The 16,839-nt window shown below is 42.3% G+C and overlaps 1 protein-coding gene across 4 annotated transcripts in view; it reads right to left on the bottom strand.

Moving 5' to 3' along the window:
• Vwa3b (von Willebrand factor A domain containing 3B) overlaps positions 1 to 16,839 on the bottom strand; it is a 188,234-nt gene that overhangs the window by 20,644 nt on the left and 150,751 nt on the right. For all 4 annotated transcript variants that reach the window (XM_076832898.1, XM_076832894.1, XM_076832895.1 and 1 more), the window contains one exon: positions 14,715 to 14,916. In XM_076832898.1, the coding sequence (XP_076689013.1) occupies positions 14,715 to 14,916 (202 nt within the window). The remainder of the gene's footprint in view (positions 1 to 14,714; positions 14,917 to 16,839) is intronic.

Genomic DNA, 16,839 nt, shown 5'->3' with positions numbered 1-16,839 from the left:
TCTAACCCTAACCAAGTTAGATGGAAACAAACAAACTCAGCCTTCTCCAGAAAACTGAAATCTAGACTCTTAAAACACAGTATCAAAAAGTCCACCATACATTTAAAAACATAGAAAAAAGCAAGAAAATTTAAGCAATTCTCAAGGTAAAAGGCAACCCAAAGATCCCAACACTGAGATGACCCAGATGTTGAAATAACTGATAAATCAATTATAAGTGAGCTGATCCAGGAAGGGTTTATAATCAGCAATTATAAACACAGTTCAGGATGTAAAAGTAAATACTCTTGAAATGTATTTATTTAGTTTTTTTCTAATGAAGAAATAGAAAGTATAAAAAATGGAAACTTTGGAAGTAAAAAAATATAATATCAGGATAAATATCTGAGTAGCAGAACTGGTGTAACAGAGAAAAGAGACAATGTACTTAAGACAGATCAATAGAAAGTGTTTAATTTTGAAGGACATAGAGGAAAGAAGAAGAAAAAAAAAACAGTATCCTTTTTCTGTTCCAGATAAACCCTCATGGACCAGCTTACTTATAACTTTTCTGTGAAGACTTCACCCCCAGGAAATTTCAGAAACAGCAAAAGAAAGACTGCTTTGTTGCTATCAAAAGTTCTGTTTTCTATGTTTGATGACTGATCACTAATAGAAAGACTCAATGTCCGATATAACCCGGCCCTCCCCCACCAAATTCCACAAAAACCTTCATTTTATCATCCAGAATATTAATTATTTCTAATTCCCAATCAATTTGAGGACTAATGTCCTTGTAAACTATACTAAAAATTAATTGCTAGAGAAATGAAATAGTGTAGGCTTATAGAAAGTTTAGGTTCTGGATTTTAAAAAATCTATTCAAGAAATCTGAAAATCAAATAGTAATAAATGAGTTGGGAAAAATAAAACAAGAATTCAAAGCACTTCATAACCAGTAATGTGTTTATTATATTTTCCCTCTTGTGGCCTGATCTCCAGGTAGCCAGAATTGGGCACCAGGTGCAGACAGCTTTAGAAGTCCTCTAGTTCTGGTTTAAGGGGACTCCTAATACTTGCAGAAGATAAAGAAATTCCTCTCTCCTTTTAACCCAATTTTGTACCCTAGTCCCCCAAATCCATCCTGTGGTAATGTTGGCAACATGAACCCAGAGGAACCAGAACTCTGAAGGAGGGAAATCTGGTTTGAATAATGGCACTGTGGTCCAAAGAAAGTGGAATAAGTCCATAGATACAAGTAAAATAAGTAGAAGCATGACACTGATCTTTGGGTAAAAGAAAACAAAATATACTCAGATATTTTGGCTGCAGAACTGAGCAGAGGAGCCCCTTGGAACCACAAAAACTGGAAGATCCATAGGTTAGAAAAAGGCAGGTAAAGCATTATCCCAATTAAAAAAAAAAAAAAGAGAGAGAGAGACAGAGATATCACAAGATAAGGAAACTACAGATCTGTGTATTTCATGAATCCACAAGATAATATTAGCAAATAAACCCAGCAACATATAAGAAGGATTCTACACATTGGCCAAGTAGGATTTACACCAGGAATGCAAAGCTGGTTTAAAATCATGTTAATAGAACAATGAATATCAACTAATGTAATGCACCATCTTAACAGAATAAGCCATAAAACCATATGATAATTTCAATGCACGAAGAAGGAAAATTTATCCAAACCCAGCATTTTTTATGACAAAAACTCCCAACAATTCAAGAGTAGAAGGTAAGGAACACTTTAAGCTTGATAAAAGGCATCTATGAAAAGCCTACAGCAAATATCATAATGGTGAGAAACGTCTCCTGAAGATCAGAAAAATGGAAAGTAGCTTTTGCTACTTCTATTCAACATTGTACTTGAGGTTCTAACCAGTATAATCAGGCAAGAAAAAAAAATCCAGATTGAAAAGGAAGAAGTAAAGCTAAGTATATTTATTTATAGATTATTATATATCTATATTTGGAAAATTCTAGAGAATTCACCTCAAAATTACTTGAATTAATGACAAGTTCAGCAAGGTATCATGCTACAAGATAAATAAAAATTAGTTTTTCTATATACTAGAAATAAATAATCCAAACATGAGATTAAAAAAATTTCATTTATATTAGCATTCAAACAGATACATTTAGGAATGAATTTATGAAATTAAGTGAAAGACCTATACACTGTAAACTATAAAACATCACTGAGTGGAGTGACATTCCATGTTCATGGATCAAAGTTGATGTTATTAAGAGAGCCATTTGACTTCAATTGCCCTATAGATTCAATATAATTCATGTCAAAATCCTAGTATGTTGTCTTTGTTGTTGTTCAGAAATTTGGAAGGTGACCTAAAATTTACACATAAATTCAGAGGACCCAGACATGCCAAAACAATTCTGAGAAAGAACAAATTTGGAGATCTTACTCTTCTTGATTTCAAAACTTACTATGAAGCTACACTTAATCATGAAAGTATGGTACTGATATAAGAAGAGTCATATGCCAAAAAGGAATAGTATTGAGAGTCTATTAATAAAATCCTTATATTTGTGGCCAACTGATTTTTGACACTTTGGAAAAAGCTTGATACTTTCTTGAAAAAAATAAACTTACCACATAACCCATAAATACTAGTATTAGGTATAAAGACAAAAGAAATGAAAACTTATAACCATACAAAGATTTAGATGCAAGTTCATATCAGCATGGTCTACAATAATAAAAAGATGGAAATAATTCATCTATCCATTAATTGGGGAATAGATGAACAAAATGTGGTACACAATAAAATACAATGCAGCCATTTATATGTGAAATATGCAGAAAAGGCAAATTTTTACAGACAGAAATTGATTAGTGGTTAGGAGCTGTGGGTGGAACAGAGGTTGATAGCACATGGGAATGAGGGATCTTTTGGGGATGAGGATAATGTGGTAAAACTGGATTTGTGGTGGTGGCTGACAACTCTGATAGTTTTATTAAAAACCATTGAATTGGGCTGGGGTTGTGGCTCAGTGGTAGAACACTTGGTCTGGCATATGTGAGGAACTGGGTTTGATCCTCAGCACCACATAAAAGTAAATAAAAATAGAGGTATTTCATTTATTTACAACTAAAAAAAAACCCATTGTATTGAAAGACAAAATTTTATGACAAGTGATCATACTTCTACAAATATAGGCTTTTGATTTTGTTTATTTAAGTCAGTTTTTTTTTTTTTTCCGTACCAGGGATTGAATCCAGACAGTGCCCATTTTTTATTTTTTATTTTGAGACAGAGTCTTGCTAAGTTGCTGAGGCTGGCTTTGAACTTGGGATCCTCCTGCTTCAACCTAAATCTGTTTTTATTTTTAAAAGAAAATATAAGTGGCTACTTATTTCTGATTGATCTATGTGACTGCTCATGGCATTTTGCATCTAGCGGGCTGAATAAATAAGCAGAGACATTTTTTACTCTATACTGAGTCGCATCCTAAGCCTTGAATATCCTTTTAAATCAAAAGTTAAAACAAATAAGCCTTTCCCTCCAAATTGCCATGTCACAGAAACAGGGGTTTCCCATCCTAGATTTTTATCTAATTTTTTCTTTAGCATTACCTTACTAATTATTGAGTTTTTAAAAGAAATTAGTCCTCCATCTCAATTAAGAGTACCCAGGCAAGATCATTCTGGAGATTCTCCTCTTTGCAGACTATCAAATGCTCATTTTCTCCATGACACAAAGGAGAACATAAAGTATTTCCATAGGCATTTTGATGCCACTTTTAGCAGTACTATAGCTGAATAACCACAGCTATGTATTTGCAGTGTTATAGTTATATCATAAATAAAGTATTCAATGCATACTTTATGAGTTCATCTGCAGGCCCCCACTTAAGGAAGTCTCTAATTTATGAGGCAAATGACTATAAAAATTTAAATAACTTCAGGCAGTCTCAAAACCACTTGCCACTGGATCATTATTCATGTTCAATACAATTTGGGTTCTGGTAATAAGTGGGCTCATTTCCATGGTGCCCTGACGTGCCTGTGACAGGGCTCTGCTGTAGTCATCCATCACTGGAATCTGTTTGGAGATGCTTTTCAGGTTCATTAGTGGAAGTGAGAGTCTGGTTTATTTCCTCAGAGATGAAAATTCAGATCCAGGTTCTCAGAAGTGAAGCATTAGTAAGCTGAGGGGTGAAGATCTCTTCAAGGACGTGTGGAACATGTTCAAGTTTTCAGACTTTCATTGCGGGTAGTCTCTGAAGTCACAGGCAGACATGTATGAAGAACACTGCTCTTCGTTTGTGGTATTCCCAACTGGTCAGATTTTGCTTGGGCTCTTCCCAAGCCTTCCCATTTGTCTCTTTTCTGAGGCAATCAGTATGTCACCAGTGGTGGATGGGGGTTGCTAGCTGCTTATTTTGGGGCTTTTATCAAGAGGAAAAACCTACCTCCCCAAGATTGAGAAGGACCTACTGCAGTCTGAAAATGGCCTCAAGGGACAGGAGAAATGACACATTACTGCCCGGCTGGCTGTGCTAGTTTGGGCAGTATCTTTTCAAATCTTCCCAGGTTTGTTTTTTCATCCATGCAATATGCAAATGAGCAGACAAACTAAATGATCTCTGGCTTCCTCTGATTCCATCTTTCTGTCCAGGAGGCACTGAATCTGCAGTTAGGCCATCTCTACAAAAGGCACAGGGAAGCAGGAAGGCCACCCTTGTTTGTAGTTTCTACAAAGCGTGGGGAAAAACGGGCCAGAACTCTGCACGCAAGCAGCACAGACTTCCCATCCTCCCAAGAGAGGCCCACGCCAAAGTTTCCTCCCACCAGCAACTCAATGAGAGAGTCCACGTAGTCTCCAGTGAGATCATTTAGAATCTAGAACATGCCAAGTCAACAGCTGTTGCTTAAAAGCCTCACTTTTACCTAAGTTGACTTCCAAGACCATTTTGCTTCCTGCTACCAGTGTTCACATCAAAGACCAGCTAGCCAGAGAGGTATGGTTGGTCACCGAGGCCACCTGACAGCCTCCCTGTCTCCAAATAACAGCATGTTATTCCAGAAGAATGTTCAGACTGATTCCAGACTGATTCCAGAAAGGGATCATCCCCCTTCAGGGTTCATCAGTATGCTGCTAGATTCAGTTAAAGCTCCTTCTTAAAATGCTATGTGAGTATACCCACATAATTTATTTAACTAGCCCTCTTTTATCTCTGGATTTCAAATATTGATTTTCTCAATGTCCTAGCCAGAAGCTAACTGATGAGATTACTTTTTACATTTTCAGAAGGTGTTAGAGGTACAAATCTGTGAAGTCAGTTGCCTAGAATAATAAGTTTTTTTTTTTCTTCTTCTTCTTCTATTGACTCACTTCCAGTTCATCCACTATAGATCAGCCATTCACTCCAGACAGGCCTTTGCTCTGCTTGGACAACAACACTGCAAAAGTGTCTTTCTAAAGGGCTAGAGGTATCATCTCCCTCGCACCATTCATATACCTGTGAGTGTACCTGGAAAATGTCAGGTCAGATTGTCAGGGCTTTGCACCAGTAACTTACATTCACTCTTTCTGGTTTCAGCTATTCTTACTTTGGGCAAAAATTCATTTCTGGTCAACGTCACAGCATGCAGCTGTGTGCAGAGAGCCATTCACTCCTTAATACACATTTGTACCATGGCATGATCAGCTGGGCTCCACCACCAATAAAGCAGAGGAGCCCAGGCAACAACGAGCCCAGTAGGGCTTTAATACAGTGATTTGTCCTGCAGAGAGACAAGAGGGGCTTCCCAGGATGGGGACATCTCATCAGGGCAGCTAGACATGCCAACCCTTCTGCCAGAACACTGACAGCTTTGTTCCTGAAAGATGATATTCTGCTGCTGTAAGTCTTGCAAAAGACGTTAGAGGTATACAGCTCACACCAAAGAACACCCCCAGCCCAGGCCTTTCCTGCCATAACTCACCCCACCTACACACTAAACAAAACACTGTATTGAAAAAAGAAATCCATGAAGACAAGAATCAGAAAAGAGAGAGAGAGAAAGAGAGAGAGAAATAAAAATGTCTGTCCTAAAATAAGCTGACATATCTCGAGGCTTAGGCACCTGAGAATAACTACAAACCAGTTCAGTGGGGAAATCACATGATGGGGAGATGTTATCCTCTGGGTAATTTGATTTAGCCTTGTCTATAAAATTCAGAGAATCCAATTCACTTCTGTGCCAGATTCAATCATCAGGTGATGTATGGTGGGGCTCCAAACGATGTCACCCTTTTTTCATTTCATTGCTTCATTTCAAGGTCACGCCCCTGGGTTTGCATTAGTGAAGACAGTGATGTTACTAAATGTTTGATGCTTTAAAATTTCCTACTGGGTAAGCACTAAGCTTCCATGCTGAGTACAGAACACATTTCTTTGATTTAACTCCAACTAGACCTTGGCTCAAAAATCACATTGAGAAACTACTACTGCACTATTTTTCCCACCCCAAATCATTGAACTCCACCGCACACAATCCCCAGGGTGTCTTAACACCTAAAACAGCTTAATATTAATGCTTCTATGTCCACGTGTTGTCCTATGATCAGTGAAGTCTATGACTGCTTTAATTAAAATGATGCACGCAGAGTCACATGTGTTTTGATCTTCTCTCTAGAATTCCCAGTTATGAGGCCATAAAATTTGCAAAGTGTTTCTGGGAATAATTCAACTCCCTTTAAAACCTTGGTGAGCAGGACAAGGCCAGTCTGGAGAGTCTTCTGACATCCCCCTCACTCGCCAAGAAGATTTCAAAGAGTTTCCTCCACCCAGAGAATATCCAGGGTCTTCATCCCTTTTAAAGATGGATTAAAGGGAGAGAGTGACAAAGGTCAGGAGGAACAAACTCCTGCCTAGCCCCTGGAGGCTCTGGAGTTCGTGACTCATGGTAAAGGAGTTGGAAGGCCTCCATGTGATTTATTTCCCAGATCACGTGCATTTTAACAGGAGGAGAGGTACTGTGCCAAAGAAATGAAGCTCTAAGGGGAGCTGCCTCAGCCCCGGAGAGGAAGGGGTGTCTCCTTGCACCTTTCCCACCAGCAAAGCAGTTCAGGGCTGGGGCCGCTGGGGAAGGTGACCACACTGCTTGTGAGTCCAAGGCTTAAGGGAACATTTACTTCCTCCCCATGCAGCAGCCTCGGTCACTTAGCCTTGCTTTAAAAACCAGAGGGGACTTGCTTTGGTGGAGCTGTTTCTTTTCACGTCTCCTCAGGGAATGTAGAAGATGAGGTGTGAGAAAAAGACTCTTCCATGAAGTCTCCTCTGCCCTCTCCGGGGCTGTTTTCTGAGGGGACCACGGGCGGTGTGGGGTCTGGGGAGCAGACGTTGCCATTCTGAAAATAAAACGGCCAAGCAGATGTGAATAGCAACTTGGGGGACTTTTATAAAAAGATGAAGATTCCTTGATTGATCTTCTAGGGAAAGAAATCAAAGAGGAAAAAAATCTGAAATATTAATAGGTAATACTGAAAATGACTGAAGATTTGGGGATTTGGATGCTCCTGATGCAGGTATCCATTTTCTACGACTGCAGAGATAAACAAAAGCCACCTGTTGGAGCCACTTTGGTGTCACTGGACCACCACCAGGCCCCCAGGGACCCCGGAGGTGTGCGGAGATATGTATTCGTATCTCACATGAGACTCCAGCAGGTCTTTTAAGAAAATCTTCAAAACATCGACAGCTCTTGTTCTGCCTCCACCTCCCTGCCTTGCTCTGTGACCCCAGAGGCTGGCCCTCGAGGACCACACCCCACTATGTCCCCAGCCAGCTGGAGTCTGGAAGGGGGCAGCCCATGTGAGGCACTGGCAGAGATCAGAAAGCAGGAGGAGGAGAAAGACCAGGATTGTAGTTTCCTGCTGCTCCCTGCTTTTTGTTCTCTAGGGCTTTCTCTTGCCCCTGAAGGTCACCCTGGCGCGCTCTCTCAGGGTTCCAGTGACTATTTCCTTCTACTCCTTCAACAACTTTCTGCTATTGTCAGTTTCTGGGTGCCCCAGTACCCCCCCAGCTGATTGCCTTGGACCTTCCTCCACCTGTCAATCAGCTGCTATCTCCAGCTAGGAGGGGCGCCTTCAGCCGCAGAATGCAAAAGCAACCTGGCTGCTGCTTTTGCCACCTCGGAGATCCCCAGAGTTGGTACCCATCTTCCTGCTCCTGCACAGGTGGGTACTAAACAGAAGACTTTTCAAATAGAATTTGTGAGAGTTTTTCTTCCCTTCCCTAATTTCCCACAGTGACAGGAGCTCCTGAGCAGGACTGTCTCTTTAAATCTCCAGCTCATACAGCACAATCATGAGGTCAGAGGTATTTTCTCTTTGACATCCATTCTTTCTAGGATGGCAATGTCATCCGTGCACAGATTTGTGAGCCCCTGTCCTCACCTCAGAGGTCTTACTTTGTCAGAGAACAGTTCACAGTCACGAGGGAGCTGGTCTTCCTACCAGACCTGGCTGTCAACAGAGCAGACTAAAGTGTTCGCTTAGGGAATGAGGAAGGTTGACTTGGAGGACAAGGGTGATTCTCCTCCACTTTGGTCCAATTGCTATTTTGAAGCAAATATCACAACTGTAGAGAGTCTGACTTCATTTAATATAATTCAAAGAAATTTCCCTCTAATCTCCCCAATTAACATTCTTCCCATATGTACAACGTCAAGGTCACAATCCAGTATAATATTCTCATGTCCAAAGTGTGTCTCTTCTCTTCTTTCTCCAAGTTCCAACTCACCCAGCCTCAATTGCCCCCCTTCCCTATGTGCATGTTCTCCCAACACTCTTTCTCCTGGATAGTTTTTCATGGGGCAGAGTGCCCAACCCACATTCCTCAAAGTCATGGACTCCAGACGCCTCACTGGTCATGGCTTTGAGAAGCAGACAAATGCAGCCAGCTGTGTGGGTACAGTTCCAAGGCCTCCTTCATGGTTGCCTGCAGCTGCTTACAATTTTAAAAGATCTTTTGCATCCAGAATTTCCAAGGTGATCAAAGGCATGGGTGTAGAGAGGACTTTCTGAGTCTGGATTCTATATGATTTGTTCTGGAGGACAATCCATATTTACTGAGAAAATGTTTGGGACAGCACAGCTGGCTGCCCTAGACCAGGCTCCCTGGGAGACCAGGGAAAGGTTAATTATAATTTACAGATGCCCTTCATTGCTCAGCTGTGAGGGTGAGATCTGTAATCATGGCAACCAGAGGCAGGCTAGCAACAGGAATTTGCAAGGAGAATTTTAAAAATTTAGACTTATACATTTCCCTTCTGTTATGTGATCGGTGAGCACCTGTCAACAGGGATGCCCTAAAACCAGTGGACTATGGAAACAGGGAAATCATTCCACAGCCAAACATGGAATGTGCTCAGTGTGGGGGCACCTGCAGAGCAGGTGAGAATGGTTTTCACCTTAGGTCTACGTCTGGGGCCAACCAGTGCCCCTTGATGGAAACCTGAGAGTTAAAAGCAAGCCAGGGCCATCTGCACGAGACGTCTGAAGCCACAACTCCTTCCCACCTCTAGACTTCACTGATGGAAAAATCATGGTGCTGTCCCCAACTCAGGAGCCAAAGAGGCAGCTTGTTGGGTGCCAACATTACTGCAGAGGAGGGTACCAGAAAGCCTCCGATGACCCAACTCCATGGTGCACCCTGGGGTAATGCAAATTCAGGGACCACAGCCTTCTGGACACAGCTGGGTGTTTCTGATTGGATCCCACTCCAAAGGCACTTTAATCTATCTTTGCTGCACATTATAAATAAACTCTAGGGTGTCTCTATGGTTAACAAGGTTTCTTCCTCTCCAATATTTGATCATTTATCAAAATCTTTTTGCCTTGGTGAAAAGAATTTAAAATGAGACTATATTAATACATGAATGAGTTAAAAATGACGTGCATCTCTGCATCTGTGAATTTTGCACCCTGGGATTTTAAAATGCCTTGTAGTCTTGAGCTTTGGTCCCACCAAAGTTTTTCACTCTGGAAGTTGACCTGTTCATGGGTCATGAAAATAAATCAGGGGTGCATGATAAAAAATGTAATTCAGGCTGGGTCACGGTAGCGCATGCCTGTAATCCCAGTGGCTCAGGAGGCTGAGGCAGGAGAGTCGTGAGTTCAAAGCCAGTCTCAGCAATGGAGAGGCACTATGGGACTCAGTGAAACCCCTGTCTCTAAATAAAATACAAAAAAGGACTGGAGATGTGGCTCAGTGGTCAAGTGAGTTCAATCCCCAGTACCAAAAGATAAAATAAAATAAAATAAGAAAGAAATATAATTCAAAAATCCCAGAATATATCACACATGGTCAAAAGGAAGATTGGTTTAAATGCAACAACATACAAAATCTTCCCTTGAAGAAGATGGCAGTGGAAAGAACTCTGAAGATGGGCTAACAAAGACAACCCCTTTATTCACTTCCTGTGGACAACTGTCGTGGCACGTGAGGTTCACCCGGAGCAGATGGAAGGTTGGATGCCCTACGCGGGGACAGGGCAGTGAAAGGAGAGTGTTCCTCTCTGGCCAAGAAGTAGCTAGGGCAGCAGTGGACCTGGGATGTCACTGTACAAACAGAATGCCTTGTCCCACAGTCACCTACTTCTTAGGGTCCTGCCACCTCTTTCTCCTTGCCTACCCTAAGAAGATCTGGAAAGAAAGCTCTTGGCTTCCTAGATTGGCTTCCTTGACTCCCACCTGCTCCTCTACTTACTGCAGACTGCTTCTGCTCCCACGATGCCCCTGACGTTCTTCTGGCTAACATCGTTTGGGAGCTTCCTCTGGCCAAACTGAACGGCTTTCAGACTTTTCCAAAGTCACTTCCAACTTGCAATCATGGTGTGTATATGCAGAAGGCATTTCCTGCTGGCTCTTAACGCTGTCCTAAGCTCAAGACGCTCTTTGTCTCACAACCATCTTCCAGGTTGGGACTTAGAATTTCCTATTTCACGTATGAGGAAGCCTCGAGGTTGACAGGGGGTAAGTCACATGACCAGAAGATGGCAGGGCAGAGATTTGACCTAAGTCTGTCTGACCCCTGCACCTGGCTCCCAGCCCGGTCCACAGTGGGCTCACATCACAGCTCTCTGCTCCTCTAGCTTTTCTGTCTTGGTCCCTCCCAACGGTCTCCTCTTCCTCTCTCGCACCTCAGATGATTCCAAGCTAATCCGTAGCTTGGGCCTCTCTTGGGAGCTCCCAGAGTTCTGCCATTGGCCTTCCCACCTGGACGCCCTGTCGACACCTAAGAATCAACAGGACCAAGAGAGAACATCCCGTTCCTAATAATCTACCCTCCTCCTTGTGCCTCTGCCTCTTGGTTTGTCCTTCTTTGATTTCCTGAAATACCCCTGAGGGCCTGGGCAGTGCCTCCCGCTAGTTCAGGCTCTGGGAGGGAGGACCTAGAACGCCCGGCCTCGCGCTCATCCTAGTGGAGAAGACAGACCATAGACAAATGTGTCCCTAACGCTGGGGAGTGAAATGTGCTGGAAAGTCAACAAAAACGAGGTAAGGGTGACAGAATGATGAGGTGAGGACATGGGATGGCCAGGGAGTAATGGCCTTAGTGAGGAAGCGGTTGTCCGGGACAGACATCTTCCTGGACACCCTGGGCTTTACCTCTGGCTCACCTGACATGTCTGGCTTTCCAGAGATGCAGGATTCTTTACCTGTCCCCTCCTCTGCTCCCCCTTGGCCCAAGGACTCAACACCTCCACTGGGAGCATTGTACACGGTTTTGGTCTCTTCCCTCTACGATGGGCCTCGTCTCACTGCCAAAATAACCTCCCTGAGACTCGAATCTGTCGGAGTCTTCCACCTGCTGAAAACCCCTGCCTGGGGATCCATTCCTAGGCACAAGTCTCTGATCCTCACAGACAATTCCAAGCCCCTGTCTTTTCTCCAGGTGAACGTCCCATCTTCTTCCCTACCCCCCACCTGGTTTGCACAGGCTGATTGTTCCACTCAGAACATCTTCTACACCCCAACCCCCAAGTCCTACAGAGCTTTCCAGAACAAGCTGGATGACCCTTCACCCTCAACTCCCCAGTCAGAATTGGTGGTGTTCCCATCTTCCAGGTCTGTGGGGAGCCTTTGCTGTCGCACTCATAACACTCAAGGGCTTAGGTTTGGCTCCTTCCATACGTGTTTGCTGGTGCCTACTGAGGCTATTCTTGGTGCTACGGGTACAGCTGCAAATTAGGCCAGACAAGGGCTCAGCCCTTATGGCAGTGATGTTCTATTCTAATATGTCTCCTCCACTGGGCTGGGCCCACATCTCCAGTGCATTTTGTATGTAACACACAGTATCACTCGGGAGACCCCAAGGAGGGAGAGAATAAGACAGGCTCCTTGCTGCCTGGGTTCACCTGGGCCTTGCATGGAATCTTATCCACGGCAGGGAATAACTACTTTTTTGATCAAATATTTTTGAATGCAGGATGTATGGAAATTGCTTTTATTCCCACATTGTGGAAAGAGAATGAGAAGCAGAAAAACTAATTTGATTAATTCACATCTTGTAAACAGTGAGCTTTGGACTGCCGGAATTCTAAACAAGTTCAATAGAACACACTATCTTTGTTCTGAGTCAGAGGAGGCTTTTTAAAAAAAACCTCCATTTGTAACACTTCCTATTTGAATATCTAATAGAAAGCAGAGATAAAAGAATAATGCTAGAAAAATTTTTGTTAGGCCATGGAGTCTCCACAGTTCAGCAGTGGACCAGTGATGGTCTGTCCATTACTAGTGGATTTGGTATGTTGTGTTCTCTGTGCCCCATGTACCTAGAATAGTGCTTTGTACCTTGCAGGCACTCATTAATATTTTAGTGAGTAAATGAAAGAATTAACAAAGTTGGGCACGGCAGCCCACGCCTATCATCTCAGCGGCTAGGGAGGCTGAGGCAGGAGGACCACAAGTTCAAAGCCAGCCTCAGCAAAAGCGAGGCACTAAGCAACTCAGTGAGACCCTGTCTCTAAATAAAATACAAAATAGGGCTGGGGATGTGGCTCAGTGGTTGAATGAGTTCAATCACTGGTAACCCCCACACACAAAAAAAAGAGCAAACAGACCAGGGGATACGTGAGTGAAGAGCATATTTTGAGGAGAGGTGGGTAATTCCCTTTTGGTCCTCTTAATTCTTAAGTGTCCCTGGGGCCCTGAGATGAGCAAGGCCAATAGGAACAGAAATATCTGGAGGCCACAGTGGTGCCTTTCAAGGAAACACTGAGTAATTCTTTGAGGGAGTCACTTTCTCAGAATAACATTAATGGACATATGATGATCTGTGATAAAGTCTTGGTAGTCTATGCAGAAGAGACAGCTTTTTATACTGGAGGGGAGATTGTGATTGCATAGGGAAAAAAAGTAAAATGAAAGAAAAACTAACAAACAAAACAAAAGACCCAAGACAGCAAACGCAGAAGTCGAACCCAGGAAAACCCACTTCACTTGGCAAAGACTGAAACTGAGAGGATGAAGCCCAAAGGTGAGCTCTTTGGGAATGATTTTCAGACTATTGTATGGGGAATACCAAAAAATTATCTAGGATTCAGTAAGATGTTAGATGGATTTTTTCCATGTCATATACCCAAACACAGTCAGAAAAGGGGGATGTCACATGCCAGGATCTGTTCTGAGCCTCCAAGTGTTCATGCCCTTCACCCAGGAATCCCTCACCTAGACTGTAACCTAACAAAATAATCCAACTATACAAAAACCAGGAGACATAAAAACATGAGAGAGAGTGGAACACTGGAAACAACCCCAACGTCCAATATTCAGTGAAGAGTTAAATACATCAGGGTGTAAACAGCAGTGGAAATATGACGGAACACCAAACATGCCCATCTGAAGATTCAGAAAAAAAGAAAACGTATGAAATTAGTTTTAAGTAGAAGCAGCATATAAAATAATTATAGACACTCTAGCTCGATCTACATAAAAACACATTTTTGAGGAGAAAAAAAGATAAAAGGAAATGCTCCAGAGTGGTATTCAGACAGCAGTTGGATTAGAAATTATTTTTCCTTTTTAGATTTATTCTAATAGTAATAATAATAGTAATTGCTAACACTTATGTGGGCCTTTCAGTACTGAGTACTTAACATGCTCATTTTATCCTCATAACGACCCTATGTGGCTTGTATTATACTCCTATTTTATAGATAAGAAAACTAAAGTTTAAAAAGACAGGGTGACTAGCCAAGAACACACAAAGATTAGGTGGTAAATTTGATGGTAGGCCTTTGTCTCACATTTTTTTGGTACCAGGAATTAATCATGGTACCATTCAACCACTGAGCCACATCCCCAACCTTATAGTCTGTCATTTAGAGACAGGGTCTCACTGAATTGCTTAGTGCCTCACTAAGTTGCTGAGGCTGGCTGTGACGCGTGATCCTCCTGCCTCAGCCTCCTGAGCCACTGGGATGACAGGTGTGCACCACCGCACCTAGCACAAAGTCCAGGATTTTAATCATTACATTATACTTCCATTTAGTTTTGGTTTTCAGATTAAAAGGTGTGTGGTCTTAAAACGTAAGACCACATTAAAGTCGAATGACATTTCCTTTATGATTAAAAAGGAGTGAGAGCTTAGCTGGATTGGCTCCGACTCTCTGAGAAGTTGGTGTGGGAGAGACAGGGAGGGCCAACACGGGAGGCCCCTGACATGGGACGGGCAGGGAGGAGGCGATCTGGAGAGCTTGCGGCACCCACCTCAACCAGTGACTTGCTTATGCAGCTCTTCTTGGCGGCCCCCTGCAGCTCCATGGCCTGCTGGATGTACATTTTCCCAGCCAGGATCTCATTCTCCAGCATCGACAGTTCTTTCAATGAAATGGGCCAATTCAACCGTTCCAATGCCTTGTTTAAAGCAGTCTTGTTTTCCAAGTATCGTATCGGCTTGTTTGCATCTAACCTAAAAGCCAAAAAAAGAAACAAAAGGAAAAGAAAATAATAATTAGAGAAAGATAGGATAAGATAGTTTCCTCAGTCAACTCTCAGACTTCGGATGACAGAGTCGCAGCCGTGCCCTCTGGTCTGTTAGGACTTTGGTAGCTGGCATAGGTTGAAACAACCACCTCTGTGAATCACTGGAGGTGCTTTTGCCCATCACCTCGTTTTAAAGAAGTTTGATAGACATCAATTTTTTTCAGAAACATTTCCCAGCAGATTGGAGCCTGTTCTGTTCTCCCTAGGCCTAACATTTGTTAGAGCCAAATATGAGATTCAAGGAGATTTCACCCAACCAGGCATAGCAGTGACTCTGGAAAACAAAACACGGCAAAGCCAAACAAAACTCAAATATTTGCTACAGTGTAGTAACTCTGCTAGCTCATTCTAGCTCTTTTAATCTTTGTTCTTCCATGTAAGCCTAAATATGCCTCAACTTCCTGGCTAGGTTGTTTGACAGACAAAGAACAGAAGACACACTTTTTGAGCTGTGGGTCTCCAGGTAAAGCCAGCATGGAGTATGGCCTTGCTCCTGGTATCTATTTCTAGTCACTGAAGCTTCTGAGTCAGATGCTCCTGAAGGAAGAGGGGTGGGGAGAAAGACATTTCATAATCCCCACTCTCTTACCTTATCCCTTTAGATGGCAGATATCGGGGGAGTGCAGTCTAAACTCTGCTACAGGACTCAAGTCTGCAAACTAAACTTCTCTCCAGCAGACAACACAAAATTCTTATTAAAACTCTAAATTAGATTGATATCAGTAAGATAGTAGAATAAGAAGCCTGGAGCCCTTATTTCCACACAGAGACACTGACTTAACAATGTACAGACCAAATTGGTCACAGCACCTCAAACAAGTACAAAGCCAAGAGGTGTCTTATCTAAGTGGGACAGAAAATTCATTGCATTCTCCCCAAACAGTGCAGAACAACTGGAAGAAGACTCCCAAATTCTGCCTTCTCCCTGGGAAGGGAGAGTGGAATGTGCATCCAAAGTTCTTGTCTTCTGGGGTGCTGTCTAGAGAACTAGTTTCTGTCCTGTTTAACTTGGAGGGCTGAAGGTTGTAACGGTGGCATGTTTCAGATGCCAGGTTGGAATCTGCCACAGCATCAGAGACGCAGCAGTACTTCTGACACGCATAATGGGGAACAAGAGATCACAGATCACAAAATCCTGAGGAAGAAATAGGAGCAAACTTCTTTATACACACAAGACCAGAAAATACAAATCTCCAGAAAGGGTTTGGGAGACCCTCAGGATCTTCAGCTGGGATGGTGGTAAAGACCTTCCCCTCTAAGAAGCCAGCCTATAAAAACTAAGAGAGGTGTCTTTTAAATTTTTTTCCCAGGTATTCTAATGTCAACTAAAGATCACAAGGCATACAAATATACAGGGAAACATGGTCCAATCAAAAGAATAAATAAATCTCTAGAAACTGTGCCTAAAGAAATGGAGATACCTGACAAAGAATTGTAAAAATATCCTACTGATGCTTCATGACCTAACAGAGAAAGTAGACATAAGTAAATCAGAAAAGCGATGTGTGAACAAAATGAGACTTTTAAAAAAGAACAAAATGAAAATTCTGAACTGAAGAATACAATGGAACTGAACATTTCACTAGAAGCGTTCCACAGAAAAGAACATCAGTAAACTTTAATAAACTTTAAGTCATTAACAGCCGTGTATCAACAGAGTGAAACAGCAACCTACAGAATGGGGTAAAATGTGTGTAAATCATATACCCAAGACTTGGTTAATATCCAGAGTATATAATAAACTATAACTCAACCCAATTTTAGAAGTGGGCAAAGGACTTGAATAGACATTTCTCCAAAGAAGATTCACAAATGGCCAAAAGGCATATGAGAAGATATTCGACGCGAT

This window comes from Callospermophilus lateralis, chromosome 14 (genome assembly GCF_048772815.1).
Source record: "Callospermophilus lateralis isolate mCalLat2 chromosome 14, mCalLat2.hap1, whole genome shotgun sequence".
NCBI classification, from domain to species: Eukaryota; Metazoa; Chordata; class Mammalia; order Rodentia; family Sciuridae; genus Callospermophilus; species Callospermophilus lateralis.
The sequence above is the reverse complement of the archived record's forward strand: the minus strand, read 5'-3'. Positions and strand labels throughout refer to the sequence as shown.